Source organism: Neoarius graeffei, chromosome 10, assembly GCF_027579695.1.
Source record: "Neoarius graeffei isolate fNeoGra1 chromosome 10, fNeoGra1.pri, whole genome shotgun sequence".
Classification (NCBI taxonomy): domain Eukaryota; kingdom Metazoa; phylum Chordata; class Actinopteri; order Siluriformes; family Ariidae; genus Neoarius; species Neoarius graeffei.
The window spans coordinates 25,592,682-25,616,795 of record NC_083578.1 but is presented as its reverse complement, the minus strand read 5'-3'; the positions used below and the strand labels follow the sequence as shown (position 1 = coordinate 25,616,795).

Genomic DNA, 24,114 nt, shown 5'->3' with positions numbered 1-24,114 from the left:
TTCAAAGGTAAAATTGATAAAATAAGGCAGAATATTTCTCATAATATATCTCAGTTGCAAAAAATTGAAAAACTGCAATCACCAATGACACAGATAGATAACTTTAACACAATGTCAGAATTTTGTTTAATTGATTATGAGACTCTTGAAAAAACTGTACAAAATCTCAGTTCTTCAACATCTGAATTGGACATTCTGCCCACCAACTTTTTTAAGTCTGTTCTTCATCTTATAATTACAGATGTGCTTCAAATTATAAATACATCCTTGGAGACTGGCGTTGTTCCTGTGTCCCTAAAAAAAGCTGTTGTAAAGCCCCTTCTTAAAAAAAATAATCTGGATCCTTCAGTGTTAAATAACTACAGGCCAATATCAAATCTACCATTCATCGGGAAAATCCTGGAAAAAATTGTCTTCAATCAATTAACTGCCTTCTTGATATCAAACAGCCGTTTTGATAATTTTCAGTCAGGATTTCGTGCCAATCATAGCACTGAAACAGCGTTGATTAAAGTTATAAATGACATGCGTCTTAATACTGATGCAGGCAAAACATCGGTCCTGGTATCAGCGCTCGAAACTAACGGTGTCCCGATGTCCCGGGGACCATAAAAAATGTCATCGGGACACAAAATTATCATATCTGGGACAATCCCGGGACAATGGAAAAAAATAGATCTAGAAAAAAAGTTCTACATTAAAGGTGCAGTACAAGATTTTGGAATAACGGTTCCCGCAAGCCATATTTTGAAAAGAAACACTCCCACCCCCGCGTCTCCACCCCCCCTCCCCCTTATAAAGCCTGAGAAATTCCGCCTTTATAATGGGTGTCTATTGCGTTACACACCAGTGGAGCTCGTTAAGTTAGAGTGTAGAGAGCTTGGAAAAATAGCTCAAACTTTCTCATTTAAACTGTGTTTTCAGCCCCAATTTTCACTCCACACACACAATTTTTTCAAAAGTAGTAGCCACACTTGTCCTGATTCACACAATGTGTCTACCTGAGCGATAGGATTTACTGTTTTTGAATGAGAAGCCTGAAAGTAACGAGAGCACAGCCGCGCAGCCCCATAGACTCCCATTATAAACGTGGCAGAAAAGTCACTCGTTTTTAACTCGCTCTAGTGACCTCATTTTTTTACACTACAGACAAAAAAAAATTACATCCGTGTGTTCAGGAGAGCCTTGTGGCGCTCACTGTGAAAGAATTTTGTCAATATCTCCTTCCGTTTTCGTGTAAATCCCCGTTGTTTGGAAGGAGCGCACTGAGAGAATCCTGCGCTCTGTGTGACACTCTGCTCGCTCTCTCTCACACACACACACACACACACACACACACACACACACACACACACACACACACAGAAGGGCCGGGCTAGTCGCGGGCTTCAGTCTGATTGACGTGTCAGTATCCAATCATTTTGAGGTGGTACCTCGATATGATTGGATGGCGTTTTTCCTTTATTTTACACTGTAGACTGGATTAAAATATTTCGTTTTTTGGGTCAAACCTTCTATTGTACTGCTTGCAACATGGGTGTGCATTTCATCCATTGATGGTATGGCTGATGGCTTTCAAAACATCTCTGAATGGGGCAACAGGTATATTACATAAAAATGGATAACGGTAATGGTGAAAATGCTAAGTTGGCCTTATATATGCCAACAGATATTCAAGGTACAAGTAGATGAAACAAACATAAAAGGGGTCTTATTTTCAGCTAAAGTGTACTGCAGATGTAGTGAGTTGAAACATTTTCTGAATGAGCTAGTTGGCCCCTTTAAATAAACGGGTATCTATTCATACAGTGAGATCGCCAAAGTTTAATAAACTGAAAATGCAATAACTGTAATTTTGAAGTAGATGATGTATAGGACATGTGTCACTTGTGTTTTGTGACTTATTGTAAAAATGATATAAAGGGTTCAAAATCGCATAGTTACAAATATAATAGAAACTTCATATGATAATATTAACCACTGGTTATTTCAGAGAGGAAAAAAATGGGGACACTATTGCTTCCATTCGGGACAATACAACACATAATTCGGGACCACTGGGGGACACAAAGAAAAAAAGTTAATTTCGAGCCCTGCCTGGTATTACTGGACCTCAGTGCAGCTTTTGATACTGCTGATCACAACATACTGCTATATCGACTTGAACACTGGGTTGGATTGACTGGTAAAATTATCAATTGGTTAAAATCATACTTAAAAGATAGAAGTTTCTTTGTTACCCTGGGAAATTGTTCCTCAACGTCAATGCCCTTGACCTGTGGTGTCCCCCAGGGGTCGATTCTTGGACCATTACTTTTCAACCTTTATATGCTCCCACTTGGGCAAATTATCAATAAAAATTCAATTTTGTATCACTGCTATGCAGATGATACCCAAATTTATTTTGCTCTATCACCAAATGACTATGCCCCCCTTGAATGTCTCTACCAGTGCATCGATCAAATCAATAGCTGGATGTCACAAAATTTTCTTCAGTTGAACACAGATAAAACAGAAGTAATTCTATTTGGAAAAAAAGATGAAAGACTCAGGATTACCACTATTCTTGACACAAAAGGGATTAAAACTAAAGAAATGGTTAAAAATCTTGGTGTTTTCATTGACCGCGAGCTAAACTTTGACAGTCACATGAAAGCAATCACTAAAACGGCATTTTATCACCTAAAAAACATTTCCAAACTAAGAGGACTTATGTCAAAAAAATGATCTGGAAAAACTAATACATGCCTTCATCTCTAGTAGGGTTGATTACTGCAATGGCCTTTTCACAGGCCTGCCAAAAAAGACCATCAAACGACTTCAGCTGGTTCAAAATGCAGCGGCGAGGGTTCTCACACGAACAAAAAGAACAGAGCACATTACCCCAATTCTAAGGTCCCTTCACTGGCTTCCAGTAAGCTACAGAATTGACTTTAAAGCATTGCTGCTGGTGTATAAATCTCTAAATGGTACAGGGCCCAATTACCTCTCTGATATGTTGCAGCGGCCTAACCCAATCAGATCTACCAGATCGCAACAGAAAAATTTACTATTAAAACCAGTTGTTAAAACAAAGTGTGGTGAAGCAGCTTTTAGCTACTATGCAGTACAGCTATGGAACCAACTGCCAGAGGACATTAAAAATGCTCCTGCTGTTGGCAGCTTCAAATCTAGGTTAAAGACCAAGCTGTTTTCAGATGCTTTCTGTTAAATAATTAATATTTTTACATTTTTTTATAATCTTTCTCTGCATGTTTTAAATTTACTTTAATTTTATTCTATTTTATTCCGCTGGTTTCTTTTTCTTTTTCTCCTTTTTTTCTTTTTGGCATTTTATTATTTTAGTTCTACTGTTGTTTAATTCTTATTATTTTCTTTTAATTCTTTTAATTAATTGTTTTAGATTAAAAATAAAATTATTTTATGTAATTTTATTTCTCTATTGTTTACTGTTTTTGTTTCTGTAAAGCACATTGAACTGCCATTGTGTATGAAATGTGCTATATAAATAAACTTGCCTTGCCTGTACTTACATCCGTCTCCCAACCATCTGACAGAATACTTCACACTCCCTGACAAAGAGAATGCATATTCACCTGTTCATACGTCACGTTCAGGAACAAACTAATGTTAATTGTGCTAAAACAGCCCCCGTCAAATGGTGCAGTTGGAGTCTTGTTCTCGGAATCGACATTTTTTTTTTAATGACTTGGACTTGAACACCGGGGACTCGGACTCGAGGTTTAATGACTCGACAACACTGCTTTTGGCACATTTTAGAGCAGACCTGGGCATTTTACGGCCCGCGGGCCGCATCCGGCCCTTTGGTTCATTCTGACCAGCCCGCGTAAGGTTAATAAGAAATTACAAAATAAACGCATTTTCTAATTTGACCTCATGCATGGACTGAATGTGCATTGCTTTTATTTTGAAGTTGTGTTCAACAAAAACGCAATGCGCGCGACATGAACATGACATGAAATCCCACGAAACCTCATCCCGCGATAACTACTTCCGTAATTTGTCCAGACCAACCACAAACTTGTACGTCATCCTCCAAACGGTCCAGCCAATCACATCGTGTGACGTCACCAGCAGGCGCCGGAGCCCGAGCCGATCTCCGGCGAAAAACACCAAATGAGGTGATTAGACTACAAATGTGGGCATCATTATTATAATATGATGTATCTTGCTTGATATTTGAAGTAGAAAGACAATATTGTGATGTCTTTACTGTGTTTTGGGGTGAATGTGACTGGAGAAAAAAAAAAAAAAGGTACAAACGTTCACATTTTGTTAACCATTGTTTTGGGAAATTTGATTGAATAAATTACATTTTTTGTAAGGCAACCTCGTTTTTTCCATACTCTTACCAGTCTTAGCAGCTTATAAAAACAAATGTTATTTATTGCTTTATATAAAGAAATACAATCAATATTATGCAGAATTTAGTTCAGCCTTTTGGTCCGGCCCTCCACAAAATTTTCTGTTTCTCATGTGGCCCCATGGAAAAAATAATTGCCCACCCCCCTGTTTAAGAGTGACGTTAAAATGAGGAGCGTCTATACAAAATGTGTAAAGTCTGGCAGATCTTAATTTTGTTTTGAGCTAGTGGTTTAAAAGGGTCAATCAAAAACAATATCCAACACATAGCCAATGAGCCAAATTAAAAAAAAAAAAAAAAAAAAACTAACAGTGCAGCAGGTTCCATTTTTATTTTATCTGAGAAAGCCAAATATCATATGATCAGGTTTAAAATATGATTAGCTAATTGTGCAGCCCTATGATGTGCAAGTGTGTCTTACTTTGTATTGAAATACATTAAAGTGTTGAGGAGTGTGGATGGTGAATGGGCGCCGAGTTGTTTGCATTCCCACAGCATTTCCTCAGTCACATGGCTAGAAATGACATAACCTGTAAGGAGAATCACAAAAAATAAAATAAAAACACACACAAAACTCTTAACTCAAACCCTCAGTCAATAAATGACCTCAGGTTAATATAAACAGATACTGAATACATATTCAGCTGTGTGTACCGTAGATGAGTGTTTTTTGCTACCTAATGGATGGACGCTGGGCTTCCAGGAGTCTAGCATCTTATGTAATGATTGTTGGAACCGCTGATAATACTGATCAGTGAATATGTTATCAACTCTGTCGTTATCAAGCATATACTGCATAGAGAACAAGAAGGTCAGAAAAGGATATTACCAAAAGGCACATAACATACGCAAGTACTGAACAACCGCATACCTTTTGTATACATAGGAAAACGTAATAGAGCATGTCGGCTTCTAAGGTTTCGCCCTCTAAGCCCTTAGCCTCCTGCGTCATCAGAGATAAGCCTAAACTCAGCTCTGCTATGGAAGTGCACAACAGGTCCTCCTGAAACCGTAGCGGCTTCCGTCCTACAAAAACACACAACGAACACAATCAAACGGTCCCTCTGAACAAAGCGTCTTGCTATTTTTGTGCCAACAGGGCGTGCGCGCGCGTGCAAGATATATTATATTAGATATACACACACACCAGCGATAACATTATGACCACTGACAGATAAAGTGAATTACATTGATTATCTCATTACAGTGGCACCTGTCAAGGGGTGGGATATATTTGGCAGCAAGAAAACAATCAGTTCTTGATGTGCTGGAAGCAGGAAAAATGGGCAAGCGTAAGGATCTGAGTGACTCTGATAAGAGTCAAATCGTGATGGCTAGATGGTCTAATGCTGGCTGAAACAAAGGTGTCAGCATTAACTTTTTCAGCGGTTTGTACTTCAGTAGCTCATCTGTGGGATTGGACCATATGGGCTAGCCTTCATGCCCCATGCAAAAAAAGTCAATCAATGAGCCTTCGACACCCATGACTCCGTCACTGGTTCACCCGCTGTCCTTCCTTGGACCCGTTTTGGTAGGTGCGAACCACTGCGTACCGGGAACACCCCACAAGATGTGCCATTTTGGAGATGCTCAGACCCAGTCATCTAGCCATCACAGTTTGGCCCTTGTCAAAGTCGCTGATTACATTTGCCCGTTTTTCCTGCTTCCAACACATCAACTTCAAGAACTGACTTATCTTGCTGTCCAATATATCCCACCGCTTGACAGGTGCCATTGTAACAATAATGAGGTAATTTATCAATATTATTCACGTCGCCTGTCGGTGGTCATAATGTTATGGCTGACTGGTGTATGCGTCAATTGCTTATCAACAAATTTTACATTCAAATTTACATTTTTTTCTAGGCATAGTGTTTTTCCACTTCTTAAAGGAAAAGGCAACTTTTGTACAAAATCACCACAAATAGATAGATAAATATATAAAGTAATCGATCATGGAATTTATATAGAAAGAACAGACCGCATAACAGTATCTTTTAACTTTTAATAATATGGGCTTGCGCTGAGCTCAGCGAAGATGCGTTCCGCCATATTGATCTACTGCGTGACGTCATGCGGCCCACCACTGAAAAGAACTCTTTGGTGCTTCATGGTAATAAGGTAAAAAACCAGTACAATCGCTTCTTCAAAGTTTCACCAAATGGTTTTATTTATGCAACTTAAAGCTCATAATACTGTATAACTTTGGTTGAGTAAAAACGGAGCAAAAACATGGCTGAATCCTGAATGACTCCTATTTGGATTTGTCCTACCAAGCCTACTGCGCATGCGTGAAGTGGCTCGGCTCGGTTTTCCCTTTCAGGCGCTCTCGTTTTCTGTTAGAATTTGGTAAAGAAAAAATATATATATATTATTTACCAGCTTACCGGGTCCATGAACATAAATCTGACAGCTGACAAGGTCGGGATATAAACGAATCGAATACAAGCCACCCGCCGGGACTCCTAATCACAGTGATCTGCTTGTAAACACTGTTTTCATGGGCCCAGTGACGTCACAGATCAGAGGGAGGCGCGTTAACGAAAGATTCTGATTGGTTTATAGTTGCCCACAATCTCAAAATGGCTGACTCCTCCAACTTCGGCTCCTCTGTGTCAATTCATGATTTCAAAGTTAAAAATATTTTTTCATGTTCGATATATAATGGAAATAATTAACGGAATTGATTACGTATATGTTTTTCTCCTATTACACACCTGGTTTTGTACAAAAGTTGCCTTTTCCTTTAAAATCTGTATTATTAAAACCCATTTACTTCAAGTGCCCAATTAAAACACACAAACTAGAGGAACTCAATGATAATTAATCATCACAAGTTTGAGAATGGAAGGTTTGGAATGGAATGATATCCACCCCGTAAGTGAATTTTAAAAACCTCAGACCAGCTAGCTGCACGCCACGGAATTTGAGGGTGTCCCAAGTCAGGTGGGTTTGCACTGTCAATCCCTGTGTCCAAATTCACTCACGACTCACTATATAGCGAGTTCGCCGTTTTGTAGTGCTGTCCGAATTTATAGTGAGAATTATTACACCCTATACAGTAAACTCACAGTATCCCACAATGCATCGTAAAAAAGTAGCGTACAACCGATGGTATATATATATATATATATATATATATATATATATATATATATATATATATATGTCATTTGGAGGGTAATTCCTGTCACTGGCCAGCCTGGCTGGCTAGTTGAAAATAAAAAATATATATGAAGCGAAGATTCAGACACACCGTCAACTAAAGCCGCCACATATTAAGCGTGTGCCGTGTCTGCGTTAATCAATGTGTTTATCGGCAGGACGGAAAATACTGAAGAATTCCGAATCATATCGTGTACGAGTCAGGCTGTCGTTTTTTTTCACTACTGCGCATGCTGAATATCGCAGTAATCACGTTATCAAATTCAATAGATGTGGCCACATTATCGCCCATTTAAACACGTGTTTTTGTTGTTGTTTACATCTGCCAAAGCTATGTTGCGATGGGGAATTTTCTGAAAGGTGTACAGAAACCGCCAGAGACGGGGACAAAGCGACCTCGGTCTGAAGAGGAGAAAAAGGCAGCCGATAAAGCATACGAGAAGGAGAAACGACAAAGGACTTATAAGCAAACGTGGGATCAGGGTAGGCCTTGGCTGCGATACGATTTTTATGGAATAATTAATTTTTTTCAAGTTGATTCCTCGTCAACATGAAGCTCCTAATGCTTTCTCTCTCACAAATGGTTAAATACAGAAAGCATGTTGGACATATTTTGGGTGCTATAGTCATGATAGTAAGTATATTTGCTTTCAATACTCGTACACCAAGTTGCCAAGTTTTCCAAGATATTATTATTTGTTGATATTATATTATGGTGCTCTGTGTTGTTCTCATTTATGTATTTAACAACAGTATCAAAATACTCGGGTCTTGAAATAAATGCACATTAGTCATGAACAATGGGAACTACTCTCTTTTGTGTTATTTTGGACAGAAGTAAAATTCATACATGAACAAATTTTGGCGAGTTGATTTTCTGCTTGGCGAGTTACTTTGGAAGGTCACTAGTCCGGCTGGCTGGTGGAAAAAAAATATATGAATTTCTAGGCCTGATATATACACACACACACATACATACACACACCATCATGCATTGCGGTTGCGCTGAAAGAAAAATGGCAGGCGACAGAATAAAAGTTCCAGTACGGAGCGCGGAATTAATCAAAAGCCTCAAATCTGATTGAATAAAAAGCAGCGTCAAAGAAGAAAGTATTCAGCCTTGATTTTAAAAGAACTGAAAGATGCAGCAGACGCAAAGTACTTTGTATTGATTAATGTGGGAAATACGCGCAGTATAATATATTTATCACAAAAATACGTGTGTATTTATTATTTTGAAAACCCACCAGCCGACTGATCTGGCACGTTTTAATTGTGCGACAGTAATGGCGTAAATAACGGCGCGGCGGAGTAGTGTCCGAAAGCGTTTTTTTCCTTTTTTATTTTACCAATGAGCTCACTATATAGTCCTCTATATAGTAATTCCCTAGATAGTGAGTAGGGAGTAGTGAATGAGGGTGATTTCGGACACAGTAATTCTTCCATACAGCATTGTGCACCACATAACAGTACCCAAGACAACAAAGTGCAAATAGATTTGAAAGTTCAGTGTATAAAGCTCAGTGAAAGTTCATGACTGTATAAAGTCATGCATAGCAAAAAACACGTACTGCCGATCGGAGCCAGTCTGTTTCTCTGCTCTTTTTCCATTTCGGTGTTTTTCTTCTCCGCCCAACGTCTCCACATGATAAGCCCCATTTCTGATTTTAAAGACGCAGGCAATGCTGTGCTGTCAGAGACGCACTGTGTCTGGTGCTCCTGTCAATCAATCAAATTCACAGCTAATCACAACACTGCAACACAAACATGATGACTCAATCAACTTTTCCATGTAATCTGATTTAAAAAAAAAAAAAATCCATCTTATGACTCATTCATTCCCATCCTTCAATCACCTGTGGCAACTGCTTGGGAGGTCCAGCCTGTGGCTCCCAAATCTGCAGAGTCTGCGTGCCACTCGGACACCCCCCCGTTGCTCCAGTGACCGTGATTGGAATATGAATGCTCCCATTTAATAACTGTGTGGAAAAGAGGGTGTTGGTCACAGTTTGCACTACTTCTTCCTGTCCACTGGCTCCACCCCCAGTTGGGATGGAAACAGAAGACACAGGAGTAGTCACTGATCCCCCGGAAACTGTTTTGTTATTGTGCTCATCATTGGCAGTGATGTGGACGGACGCAGGGGTCCCATAAGCATCCTGTTGTATGGCAACATGGGTGAAACCAGTCTGTTGTGTGGGAGCTGTATACACAGGGATGGTCCAGGTCTCTCCAGTAGGGCTGGTTATTGTGCCCGTAGTGTTGTACAGCTGAGCACAGTCCACAGTAACTAAATCAGGCTTTAGAGACAGGTAATTCGGTTGCTGACCTTGAGGAAACGTGAGCACCGTGGCTAACTGCTGACCAGGAATGCTGTACGAGACAGTGATGGGTTGCTCCACTTTGAATTTCTTGGCTGGTTGGAGGACAACTGTTTGATCAGTGGAGTCCACTTGTGAACAGCTTAGAGGCTGAGATGAAGATGGTGAGGACAAAGACATGGCATCGACCGTCTGGATCTGAATCTGCTGTCCGTTAGCAACCGCTGCCATCAGCTGAGCCTGGATCTACATGAACATCGAGAGGTGAGAAAAAGATACACAAAGTGGCGAGGTGGATACGGTCGGGAAGTCTGGAACACGTAACTAGCCAATAGACCCTTTTCAGTCACGTGACCTTCGTAAACGCGACCGCCATTTTGGACATGTAGTGGACTTCGGCTCGAATCGGTTTGAATGCGAGGAAGGCGACAAACGAAAAACATAAAAGAAAAAGGAGCGAGATGCAGAAAACACCTTCACTATCCAGCGACATAGGGCATTTACAGGGCGAGCAGAGGGAGAGGTATTTGCAAAAATTGAGGTTAGCAGGCTTAGAGAACGACGTTTACCTGCTTCCACCAGGATTGTTCACTGACGTACGGAAGTACACGAAGCCCTCGTCTTTACCTGACTTCGGCCCACATGATCTGTATACCTATGTCGTTAAAAACCCATCGCCATACACATACACGCCAACGTCCGAGGTTCCGGAGCGCGCTCCGGCTTGCTCCCGGAGTGCTCCGGCCGAGGTTACGGAGCGCGCTGCTTAATTTGAGGGGAACCTCGGCCGGAGCACTCCGGGAGCAAGCCGGCGCGCGCTGCTTAATTTGAGGGGAACCTCGGCCGGATCATAATTACAGTAAACTAGTAAATCCAGTAAAGGAAAAACTTGAGACTGAAAGGTTTTAACAGTCATCCAAATGACTGAACGTAAACATTGCTACAGTAACATACCAGCTACTTGTTGACATTAGCTAGTCAACAATAGCTACTACAGAAGAACAAAGAGGTTACAATGGGTTATTTTAGCCTATTTGGTTACACACTCGCCGCCACAGAATGTTAACAGCAATGTAATGCCTTTTCTGGCTAATTTTATTCGTCTTACCTCCAACAAAGTGGCCACTACACAAGCGTTGGTATGCCGAGGGCTGCCAATCTTTCCTGTTAATGGCCGCTATCCATCTTCTCCGTCGCGATCCGATAAAATGATAAACCTTGCCTTGTTTGTTGATGGTTACTACATCCAGGTGCACAACAACAATATAGTGGCATGATGGAAGTCTTGCTGAAAGTAAAAACTTTCTTTGCTGCCGTTCCTCAATGCTGGCTGTGGTAAACTACTTGTAGTACATGTCCAAAATGCCGGCCGCGTTTGTCGTGACGTCACGTGAAAAGGGTCCATACCTGTTGTTGCTGCTCCTCTGTGAGATCTCCTGCCTGAATAATGTGTGCTGTTGTGTGATGCTGAGACAATAACTGGTTAACCTGGGCTTGTTCCTCCTCGAGCTTCACCTGGGGGAGGAAGAACGATAAGACGCATTGGTTATGATGTTTCAAGAGTAATGGCAGCAAAAATGGAGCAAAACATGATTTGATTGTATTGACCAGAGCGTCAGCAAGGCAGTAGCTCACACGGCCGTACCAATCACAAAACCAGAGAAGAATTATTGTGCAGACTGATTAGATCTTCCAAACAAAACAATCAATCACAATACGTTGAAAACTCAAGGAGGAGAAGCAATTTTTTGTGAATTGTGGACGGACAACGCATGATGGCAACAGCTCATCGTCTACGGCCGGGGAGTTAAAGGGGGAACTGAAGTCATTTTTAAACTTGCTTTATTTCTTAATTAACGTGTTATTCAATTAAGTTTTCGGTTTTAGTAACCTTATATCGTGACTCGTATTGGCAACTAATTGCAATTAAATATTCTACTTATCGCCTTATTCGTTTTTTAGCCGTGTTGAATGTAGTTAGTTTGGTCCACGGCAGGCGTCGCTTATCCGCACGATCTTCACGAGACTTGTGCGAGACTTCGAAACGTGAAGCGTCAGCCAGGTGTCAGTGCTGCCATTTTGAAAATTGTTTTCCCAAACGAAACGATGATTACCGCCTACTTTTTTCCAACTTTCCTGATTGCTATCAAAACAAACAAAACTTCCGGCTTGATTACATCAGCATTCGAAAGAGGGCGCGCGCATGCATCTTTTGACAACTTTGGCCACTTTGATTTCCGCTGTACGTTTTACTTCCGTCCTACGATGTCTCGCACAGGTCTCAACGAATCTCGCTTACGGCCATCGCTTTGACATATGGACTCATGTATTACGTAGCATATTTCAAACACTCATAACTTGCTATAGCAGTGACAAAATAGCGATCAAAAATGCATTCCTATATTTAATAAAAATGACATATAGAATTTTGATTTTAAAAAGAAAAAAAAATTGCCCTCAGTTCTCCTTTAATAATAAGAGGAAGACATTCTGGTCAGGGTCATGGAGTATCCCGACCCTATCCTGGGAAAACTGGCCCCGTGTCTGAAATCACTCCCTACCCAATATATAGAGAATTTGCCATTTCGTAGTGCTGTCCGAACGTATGACCCCACAGTCCAAAGACATGCCGGTTCGGCTAATTGGTGGCTCTAAATTGTCCATAGGTGTGAAAGGTTGAGAGGAGAAAACCTCTATAATAATCCAGGAGAAGGCAATGGGAAACCACTACTGTAATGTTCCCGAGATGGCTGAAGCCGTCGGAGTGGCCACATTACTGTAGTGATATACCAAAATGGATGGCTATAGTGCACTCAAATTATCCCACAATGCATCGTGTACAGCCGATGGTCACTAACCAAGCAATATATACCATGATGCAGTGCAGTCGCACTGACAGAAATCAAATCAAAAGCCTCAAATATGATTTAATAAAAGGCAGCGGCAAAGAAATCAATCAGCCTTGATTTAAAAGAACTGAAAGATGCAGCAGACACAAAGTACTTTGTATTTATTAACATGGGAAATACGTTCACAAAAATACGTGTGTATTTATTTTGAAAACCCACCAGCCGACTGATCTGGCACGTTTTAATTGTGCAACGGTAATGACACAAATAATAGCGCGACGGAGTAGGGTTCGAAAGTGTTTTTTCATTTTACCAATGAGCTCACTATATAGAATTCCCTAGATAGTGAGTAGTGAACGAGTGAGCGGTTTCGGACACAGGGTGGGTGTGAGGTGGGAAACCCATATGTACAGGGGGAGAACATGCACAGAGAGTAATCTGAGCTCAGGATCACACCAGGCACCCTGAAGCTATGAGCAGCAGCATTACTTGCTAACCATCATACAACCCCGATTCCAAAAAAGTTGGGACAAAGTACAAATTGTAAATAAAAACGGAATGCAATAATTTACAAATCTCAAACTGATATTGTATTCACAATAGAACATAGACAACATATCAAATGTCGAAAGTGAGACATTTTGAAATTTCATGCCAAATATTGGCTCATTTGAAATTTCACGACAGCAACACATCTCAAAAAAGTTGGGACGGGGCAATAAGAGGCTGGAAAAGTTAAAGGTACAAAAAAGGAACAGCTGGAGGACCAAATTGCAACTCATTAGGTCAATTGGCAATAGGTCATTAACATGACTGGGTATAAAAAGAGCATCTTGAAGTGGCAGCGGCTCTCAGAAGTAAAGATGGGAAGAGGATCACCAATCCCCCTAATTCTGCGCCGACAAATAGTGGAGCAATATCAGAAAGGAGTTCGACAGTGTAAAATTGCAAAGAGTTTGAACATATCATCATCTACAGTGCATAATATCATCAAAAGATTCAGAGAATCTGGAAGAATCTCTGTGCGTAAGGGTCAAGGCCAGAAAACTATACTGGGTCCCCGTGATCTTCGGGCCCTTAGACGGCACTGCATCACATCCAGGCATGCTTCTGTATTGGAAATCACAAAATGGGCTCAGGAATATTTCCAGAGAACATTATCTGTGAACACGATTCACCGTGCCATCCGCCGTTGCCAGCTAAAACTCTATAGTTCAAAGAAGAAGCCGTATCTAAACATGATCCAGAAGCGCAGACGTCTTCTCTGGGCCAAGGCTCATTTAAAATGGACTGTGGCAAAGTGGAAAACTGTTCTGTGGTCAGACGAATCAAAATTTGAAGTTCTTTATGGAAATCAGGGACGCCGTGTCATTCAGACTAAAGAGGAGAAGGACGACCCGAGTTATCATCAGCGCTCAGTTCAAAAGCCTGCATCTCTGATGGTATGGGGTTGCATTAGTGCATGTGGCATGGGCAGCTTACACATCTGGAAAGACACCATCAATGCTGAAAGGTATATCCAGATTCTAGAGCAACATATGCTCCCATCCAGACGACGTCTCTTTCAGGGAAGACCTTGCATTTTCCAACATGACAATGCCAAACCACATACTGCATCAATTACAGCATCATGGCTGCGTAGAAGAAGGGTCCGGGTACTGAACTGGCCAGCCTGCAGTCCAGATCTTTCACCCATAGAAAACATTTGGCGCATCATAAAACGGAAGATACGACAAAAAAGACCTAAGACAGTTGAGCAACTAGAATCCTACATTAGACAAGAATGGGTTAACATTCCTATCCCTAAACTTGAGCAACTTGTCTCCTCAGTCCCCAGACGTTTACAGACTGTTGTAAAGAGAAAAGGGGATGTCTCACCGTGGGAAACATGGCCTTGTCCCAACTTTTTTGAGATGTGTTGTTGTCATGAAATTTAAAATCACCTAATTTTTCCTCTTTAAATGATACATTTTCTCAGTTTAAACATTTGATATGTCATCTATGTTCTATTCTGAATAAAATATGGAATTTTGAAACTTCCACATCATTTTTTATTTACAATTTGTACTTTGTCCCAACTTTTTTGGAATCGGGGTTGTATATTCACTTATGCGATAAATCTCTCTACGTCTTTTACTAAGACTCAGGGTCTCTTTTTTTTTTTTTTAAAGAAAGACAAAGAAAAGCATGCAGTATTACATGCAAATCTGACATCAGATCCACATGCATTTAGCATGGCCTGCATGAAGACACTAAATGTTATTGTATCTGTACCTGGGTGGGATACTCCATAGACTGATGCTCAACTGTAAGAAACTGCGATGGGATCTGGGGCTGCGTTATCACCTGAGGCTGCACAGACACTTGTTCTTGTTGCTCAGACAATGGCTGCACATGCACCGGGACCTACTCCAACCAACAAGTTAGAGGTGGGAAAACAAAAATAAAAATGTGGCAGCCAGTGAGCAAGAGATCAATTGAGCAAGGAGTAGACAAACAAGTAAAGAAACAAAAAAGGAAAACATGCGGGTAGTCTTTATTCTGCAGATAGTTCACGGCATTACTATCATTTTTGAAACTGCTGAATGGAAAATTTTGCAATTTTGCCCTCTGTGGTAGAAAACGGTTTGAAAATTTGTCATTCTGCACTGCACGGATTAATCAGAGGCTGCGTCCCAAACCACACTGACTAGTACACTCAGTACATTTATTTTATCCTCCAGCCTATCAAGCACAAAAGACACAAGCCGGATAGTGTTTGCATGCTAGCCAGACCACAGTGAAATAAATATGCTAGATGATGAGGACAGAGACACCAAACCAACTCTGAAATACAGTGAAAATACAGAGAAAACACAACTACCAGTCCATCCCGAGTTCTGTAGCAAAGCAACTTGATTACTGGGTTCTGCTATAAATTCCACAATGAAGATCAAACGTCATCTACCTTTCAATACCTTGCCACTAAAATATTATTGTGTTCTCTCTCCTGATTGCGGCTCCTGCCAATCAAGGACGCGTTATCCTAATGGGCTTCATGGGCAGCTGCCCAGGGCCTCGGCGGTAGCGAGATCGGAAAATATGAAACGATATTTTCAGAAGTTTTGATCATATTGATAACATTTTTGATGCATTTCACCACCCGTAAGGAAGCCCACCTTGTCCCGTCGCATAAGTCACCCGTCATTGCCAATATGATCACTGTCCACCATGTCTTCACACGCTACGCCAGCTTGAGTTCAATGATTTAATTAATGACTTCGCTTTCCAGAAAAGTAGGAAAGTGCCCTTGTAAGTTGACCCATGGCTGTCAAACTGAATGCGCAAAGCTGTGTGCCACTGCTGTTTGGGACATGTGTGTGAAAGGATGAAATGTTTCACATAGCCTAACATTTTGAGATTTATTTCTGAGAAGCGAGATATTTTTCTCTTTGTTATCGCTCTTTGTTTTCACAAGTTAAAAGTCGCCTGGATTCCAAAATGAAAACGAACGGTTATATACACTACCGTTCAAAAGTTTGGGGTCACTTTGAAATGTCCTTATTTTTGAAAGAAAAGCACTGTTCTTTTCAATGAAGATCACTTTAAACTAATCAGAAATCCACTCTATACATTGCTAATGTGGCGGCACGGTGGTGTAGTGGTTAGCGCTGTCGCCTCACAGCAAGAAGGTCCGGGTTCGAGCCCCGTGGCCGGCAAGGGCCTTTCTGTGCAGGGTTTGCATGTTCTCCCCGTGTCCGCGTGGGTTTCCTCCGGGTACTCCGGTTTCCCCCACAGTCCAAAGACATGCAGGTTAGGTTAACTGGTGACTCTAAATTGACTGTAGGTGTGAATGTGAGTGTGAATGGTTGTCTGTGTCTATGTGTCAGCACTGTGATGACCTGGCAACTTGTCCAGGGTGTACCCCGCCTTTCGCCCGTAGTCAGCTGGGATAGGCTCCAGCTTGCCTGCGACCCTGTAGAACAGGATAAAGCGGCTACAGATAATGGATGAGATGAGACATTGCTAATGTGGTAAATGACTATTCTAGCTGCAAATGTCTGGTTTTTGGTGCAATATCTCCATAGGTGTATAGAGGCCCATTTCCAGCAACTCTCACTCCAGTGTTCTAATGGTACAGTGTGTTTGCTCATTGCCTCAGAAGGCTAATGGATGATTAGAAACCCCTTGTACAATCATGTTAGCACAGCTGAAAACAGTTGAGCTCTTTAGAGAAGCTATAAAACTGACCTTCCTTTGAGCAGATTGAGTTTCTGGAGCATCACATTTGTGGGGTCGATTAAATGCTCAAAATGGCCAGAAAAATGTCTTGACTATATTTTCTATTCATTTTACAACTTATGGTGGGAAATAAAAGTGCGACTTTTCATGGAAAACACAAAATTGTCTGGGTGACCCCAAACTTTTGAACGGTAGTGTACCAAATGAATGTTCTTGTTCTGAATACTAAAGAAACTGTTGTAGGCCTCGGTTATGTTCTTGACATGTTGTTCATTGACTCACTCATTCAAAGGCTTCTTGAGGCTAAACTTTAGTTAACCAGACTTGTTAACCGTGATGTCTGATGGATTTTTTCACCATGCAATTGCCTATTTCACCATTGCTTTTTCTCAATTAAATAGGTGTTGATGGATATAAAGTTTTATCGTTCAATAGTATTTCTAATTGTGCCACTGTCATTATTTAAGTTTCTGTGTCTAGATATGGCCCTTTTCCACTACCCTTTTTCAGCTCACTTCAGCCCGACACGGCTCGCGTTTCGACTACCTCAGAACAGCACGACTCAGCTCGCTTCAGCCCTACTCAGCACCCAAAACTCGCACGGTTTTGGAGTAGGGCTGAAGCGAGCCAAACCGAGCCGAGTGGGGCTAGGGGCGTGAGGAGACACTCCCCTGTGCACTGATTGGTGAGGAGGAGTGTCCTCACACGCCCCGCGAGCACACTGGGAACCACCATCTGTAAACACCGTAAACCCGGAAGAAGAAGAATTACGAGAATTTCTGAAGCCTTATGCGCCTCGCCTCATCTATACGCTCTTGCCAGTATCTGTTGTCGGTGACAACAAGCCACAGCACCAAGACCAGCAACACTAACGACTCCATGTCCTCCGTGTTTATTGTTTACTATCCGGGTCGTGAGACTACCGCTTAAAAGATCACTGATGTCACTGTTTGCGCCGCCTAACGACATCACGTGACGTCCACCCACTTTCGCTAACTCCACCCAATGTGTCCACCCACTTCCAGCCAGCACGGTTCAGCGTGGGTGTAGTCAAAATGCAACTCCAACAGCCCCACTCAGCTCGACTCAGCCCGACTCAGCATGGCACGGCTCAGCCCAACTCAGCCGCGTTGGTAGTGGAAAAGCGTCATTAGACAGGCACGTCTGAGGGGGTGAATTTGCTGAACGCAGTTGACAACAGGCGGGGGTGGGGCCTCGGGGGTGTGTCTGCCCAGGGCCTCGGGGGGGGGGGGGTGTCTGCCCAGGGCCTCGGCAAGGGTTAACGCGGCCCTGCTGCCAATATAGTCAAAGCTGTTGTCCGAGTTGGCATAAGACGCATACATACAAATTTCCACCAATTCTCATCTGATATTTATGACCCAACACTACCTGTGAATTACTATTACAGGATTGTCAGGGAAAGTCACAGAAGTAGTTCAGGCACAACAGATTATACAATTTCTTTTTTTTTTGTCCTTTGACTCAAGTCATATTCTTAGTGTTTTTTTAACAAAATACTCCTCCACGATGTAGTGCTAATATTATAGAACGACTGTGGATATTCTCTCTGTCAACCAACATGAATGAACAAGTGACCCAGTGTTGTAGTCGAGCCACTAAACCTCGAGTCCAAGTCCAAAACCCTGTGTCCGAAATCGCTCCCTACTCACTGTATAGTGAGGACGCCATTTTGTAGTGCTGTCCGAAACCTTAGTGAGGATTATATACTCCCTATATAGTGCACTCAAAGTATCCCACAATGCATCACGAAAAGTAGTGTACAACCAATGGTCACTAACCAAAGCAACGTATCCCAACATGCATTGCGGTCGCACTGAAAGAAATCAAATTAAAAGTTTCAAATTTGATTGAATAAAAGGCAGCGGCAAAGAAGAAAGTATTCAGCCTGGATTTTAAAAAACTGAAAGATGCAGGTACTTTGTATTGATTAATGTGGGAAATACGCTCAGTATAATATGGATTTATCACAAAAAATACATGAATGTATTTATTATTTTGAAAACCCACCAGCCGACTGATCTGGCACGTTTTAATTGTGCAGCAGTAAATATCAGCGCGATGGAGTAGTGTCCGAAAACGTTTTTCATTTTACCAATGAGCTCACTATATAGTCCTCTATATAGTAATTCCCCTATATAGTAGGGCTGTAACGATATGCGTATCGAAACTGAAATCGCGATATGCAGAGCCACGATCCGTATCACGATACAAGAAGGCAGAATCGCGGTACACCCTTTCAAACTTCTCCTCAGCCCAAAAACAGAGGCGCTTCCAAACTTCAATTTATGAATACTTTACTTTTTATTTAAATTACATTTTAAACTTACTTAAATTACTTTTTTTTTATATCTATTAGTAAGTCGTTTTTTCGCCGACCTGCGACAATCTTCTGCGAGTCACGCAACATCCACACTCGCCACTGGCAGAGCATTCATTTCTTTTAAGCGGTCGCCATTCTGGTTGCGACGCGGGGAGCGAATCTGTAAACAAGCAGCTCATTGGCTGGCTAGGTGTGCCACAAGCCAATCACAATCACTTGACCGGAAAGGCATGCAGTGTTGCCAGATTGGGCAGGTTTAGGTGCTTTTTGGCTGGTTTTGAACATATTTTGGGGTGGAAAACGTTAGCAATATCTGGCAACACTGAAGGCATGTCTGCTTGGGTGGAAGCCTTCTGCGGCAGTTACATTTTGACACGCGAGCAATGTTTCACCATAAAAATTCCGTAATTTCCATCTGTTTTCCGCGATCACAGAAAATCATTGGCCCTATGAGAGTGAGACAGTGAGAGAGCCACCCCCCCAAAAAAAATCTTAACGGATTTACACGATTTGGAAAAATTACTTTTTCAGAACCGAAAAAAACAGAGCTTCCGGCTCAACAGTATTATTTTGAGAAATAAAACAATCTTTGGATATACATTTGTTCATTTTGCATACATATTACTCATTCTCTGCAGTGGTCTGAATTATTTGTTATTAAATAGTTAATGTAAGTAAGTAAATGTTAATAAGTCAAATTTACTACTTTAAAAAAAACATTTAAAAAAAATCGTGGGCGTATCGAATCGTGGGTCAAAAATCGCGATATGAATCGAATCGTGAGTTGGGTGTATCGTTACAGCCCTACTATATAGGGAGTAGTGAACGAGTGAGCGATTTCGGTCACAGGGCAAGCCATTAAAAAAAACTGACCCGAGTCCAAGTCGAGTCCGAGAACAAGAGTCCAACCGCACCATTTGACGGTGGCTGTTTTAGCGCCATTAACGTTAGCTTGTTCCTGAACATGACGTATGAACAGGTGAATGTGCTTCTCTTTGTCAGGGAGTGTGAAGTATTCTGTCAGAGATGGTTGGGAGACGGATGCAAGTGCAGAAGGTGTGTTTATTAATACACGTGAAGAGGGTAAACAATCCAGAACGGCAGGCAAAATCATAAAATGGTGAAACAGGCAACAGGCCGAGCGAGGCACAAACAGGCTACCGTAGACGTGGCAGAATCAAAGACGAGAAACGGGAAATCAGTGATCAGGAAACCAAACAAGGAAATAAGGCTCGGTAATGTGTCAGCAATGCAACTCAATACTGTGCATTTTCACAGTTTTTATATAGGCACGCTGATTGCGCCTTAATCCTGTGCAGGTGCGAGTCATTTATGGTGCACGCGCGAGAGTCCACTTAGCGTGCATGATGTCCGAAGCACACCCAAGGTGCGCAGGTGTGACACACTTGCACTAAATTGGTACAAAAATTAATGTAGATATAAATCTCATCGCAGGCAAGCTGGAGCCTATCCCAGCTGACTACGGGCGAAAGGCGGGGTACACCCTGGACAAGTCGCCAGGTCATCACAGGGCTGACACATAGACACAGACAACCATTCACACTCACATTCACACCTACGGTCAATTTAGAGTCACCAGTTAACCTAACCTGCATGTCTTTGGACTGTGGGGGAAACCGGAGCACCCAGAGGAAACCCACGCAGACACGGGGAGAACATGCAAACTCCACACAGAAAGGCCCTCGCCGGCCACGGGGCTTGAATCCAGACCTTCTTGCTGTGAGGCGACAGCGCTAACCACTACACCACCGTGCCGCCCCAGATATAAATCTCTTATGCCAAATTATTATGGCATGTCACAAAAAAAATAAAGAAAAAAAAATCCAAGTCCGAATGCAGTTAATGCACGAGTCCTACACTACGTTCAGACTGCAACCTGAAACGACCCATATCCAATTTGTTGTGAAATCCGATTTTTTTGTTAAGCCGTTCACATTACCAATTATATGAGACTTGTATGCGATCTCCAATATGAACGGAAAATGACTCAAAAGTGTCCCGCATGCGCAAATTGACACGTAATAAACACATCTACGTAATACGTAAACAAAAAAAAAGCGCACTCTTCAAGTTTGCAAATAAAGCATGGAGAATAGGCGAGACCCGGCGATGTGGTTTTTGTGGCGGCAGCGGAACTCACACAATAATCTGATTAATGTGGGCAGCAGACTAATGAGACCGAAGGTGTCAAATTACTGGAAATTTCCAGAACAATCTTATAATCTTGTAATACAGGATGGTTTAAGTTATAAATCAGTTATAGAAACTGTTTTATTTAATCAGGCTAACAGATCAACATCCAGGTCCCTACCAAATCCACCATTAGCTTGATCAATTCTATAGAAGTCTATTTAAATTCTGAAAACTGTACAAATGTTGTTGTTTTCCACCAAAGAAACGAGATTAGCCAACGCAGAATAGTGACGTTTGTCTCTTGTTGATGACGTGTAGGTCACATGAATGCGACCTGTCCGGTCAGACTGCAGTCGCATGTGAAAATAACGGATATGCATCGGAATTAGGACCACATATCCAAGCGGCCTGGGTCGCATGTGAAAAAATCGGATCTGTGTCGTTCAGATTGTCAATAACAAATCGGATACAGGTCTCATATGGGCAAAAAAATCGGATATGGGTCGTTTCAGGGTGCAGTCTGAACGTAGTCCAAGTCAAGTCATGTCATGAGTCGGACTCGAGTACTACAAGCCTGAAATGACGTGAAGTATGGTGTTTCACAAACCCTTGGATAATAAACGAAATCAAAAATAGAAGACGATGACAACATTGTTCACTGATTATTTCCATCTTTCACTCTCTCTTAGGCCAAGTTTACATTAGACCGTATCTGTCTCGTTTTCTTCGCGGATGCACTGTCCGTTTACATTAAACCGCCTGGAAACGCCGGGAAACGGGAATCTGCCAGGGTCCACGTATTCAATCCAGATTGTGTCTGGTCCGGTGCTGTGTAAACATTGAGAATACGCGGATACGCTGTGCTGAGCTCTAGCTGGCGTCGTCATTGGACAACGTCACTGTGACATCCACCTTCCTGATTCGCTGGCGTTGGTCATGTGACGCGACTGCTGAAAAACGGCGCGGACTTCCGCCTTGTATCACCTTTCATTAAAAAGTATAAAAGTATGAAAATACTGCAAATACTGATGCAAATACTGCCCATTGTGTAGTTATGATGGTCTTTCGGCTTGCCATCCTTCCACTTGCAAGTGGTAAGTGATATGCGCTGGGATCACACACACAGCGGCTCAGTCCCGAATCACAGCTTGTGCACTACACTCGCGCGCTCTGTGAGCTGCGCAAGGCCGGAGTGCGCACCCTCCAGAGGGCACTCGCTGTTCAGGGCGGAGTGATTTGGAGCGCAGAATGCCTGCGGAGCCGAGCGTATCCGTGTATTGGTGTTGCTGTGTGCACGCGAATCGTGTATTGGTGTTGCTGTGTGCACACTAATCGTTTTAAAAACGTTAATCTGATGATCCGCTGATACGGTCTAATGTAAACATGGGCTTACTGGACAGGCCAGCTCCAGGAGTGAGCCGGCCACTTCGGTGCTGTCCATCAGGATGCAGTTTGTCTCTTGTTGAGAAGTACTGCTGTCGTCATCCTTCTGGCTGAACTCCTGCAAAGCCTCCTCAGGCCCTTTACTAGCTAGTGACTCCAGGAACTCCTTCATGCAGTGTTGTGGGATGTTGTGTTCTTTCCCCTTCTCCAGCTCCTCATATGGCACTGAGGCCTCCATGGAGTTATTGATCACTCCAGAGTCAACAGCCTCAAGACCTGAAACACACGATCAGGATGAGAACCAGATCTCGATTCTGGCTTTCTGTGTCGTGCACAGATTCATCGTTTAGACAGTCATGTCCAAAGAGTATTAGCAAACAAACAAATGTCCAGTGTAAATCATGTCCTCCAATTTCCAAAACACACTTTGATGTAAGGAAACGCGAGGACACAACCATTTATTAATATATAAATAAATAAGCCCCTGAATTAGACAGCTAGAAACAGCACCCGAGCTTAAAATGCGTTGTACACTTACAGTTGCTTTGTATATAACTCGATTTTAAGATCGTTTTCAACAACCCTGGCTCAAATGACATGGGAGTAGCCGAATCTCAAAATCTCTAGACCCTAAGTGCACTAGATAGGGTGCAAAACCCATTTATTTATACCACAAGCAGTGCACTTGTATAGGAGTAAAGCGTCAAATCGGATACAGCCAGCGACTACTTTCTGTGCTTCTTGTGTTAGCCAAACAACTCGTTTACCTAATTTACCTGTCTTTGCTTCTCCTGGCTCTTCACAAGGGAAATTTCGCACTAACTACATGAGGAGGAGTGAAAAATCCACCTCTCGGTTTGTTTGGGTTATCAACAATGTTTCCTTTATTATCTTACATTTCCTAAGGCGCCATTTTACAACAAAAAGCTGGCAACCAATCAGAATTCGTTTAAGCTACAAGATCTCGCGATGTCTTTTTTTTTTTAACAACGCGAGATTTGCGTGACCCTACAGATTTTAGGCAAGTGTGAATAAAACCGTCCAGAATTTTTTGTTTAAGTGTAAAAAAAAAAGTATTAGAAAATCAGGAAATGTACTATTATACTTAGGCCGAAGAATGGGAGCAAGATATAAATAAAATGGGAGTGCTGTAGAGGTGTCGCCGACTGTTACCGAAAGGTGGCAGCACTGAGACAGAAAAGCTAAGCACTCTCATTTCCGCGCTCGTGCGCATGTACTGTATTGCAGAGCTACACATAATAAACAGTAACAATGTTTAAGCTATTATATTCTCAT

General features: G+C 42.0%; 1 protein-coding gene across 4 annotated transcripts in view; it reads right to left on the bottom strand.

Annotated features, from left to right (window-relative positions):
• Positions 1-23,749, bottom strand: part of LOC132892988 (transcriptional regulator QRICH1-like) — a 32,640-nt gene extending 8,891 nt beyond the window's left edge. The window contains exons 1-9 of one of the 4 annotated variants that reach the window (XM_060931625.1): positions 23,586-23,749; positions 22,829-23,094; positions 14,994-15,125; positions 11,278-11,385; positions 9,406-10,116; positions 9,121-9,268; positions 5,256-5,410; positions 5,062-5,176; positions 4,806-4,914 (exon numbers count right to left, since the gene is read on the bottom strand). In XM_060931625.1, the coding sequence (XP_060787608.1) occupies positions 4,806-4,914; positions 5,062-5,176; positions 5,256-5,410; positions 9,121-9,268; positions 9,406-10,116; positions 11,278-11,385; positions 14,994-15,125; positions 22,829-23,056 (1,706 nt within the window). In that variant the 5' untranslated portion in view covers positions 23,057-23,094; positions 23,586-23,749. The remainder of the gene's footprint in view (positions 1-4,805; positions 4,915-5,061; positions 5,177-5,255; positions 5,411-9,120; positions 9,269-9,405; positions 10,117-11,277; positions 11,386-14,993; positions 15,126-22,828; positions 23,095-23,585) is intronic. The other 3 variants (XM_060931624.1, XM_060931626.1, XM_060931628.1) reach the window with 3 other exon arrangements.
• Between the last annotated feature and the right edge of the window lie 365 nt (positions 23,750-24,114).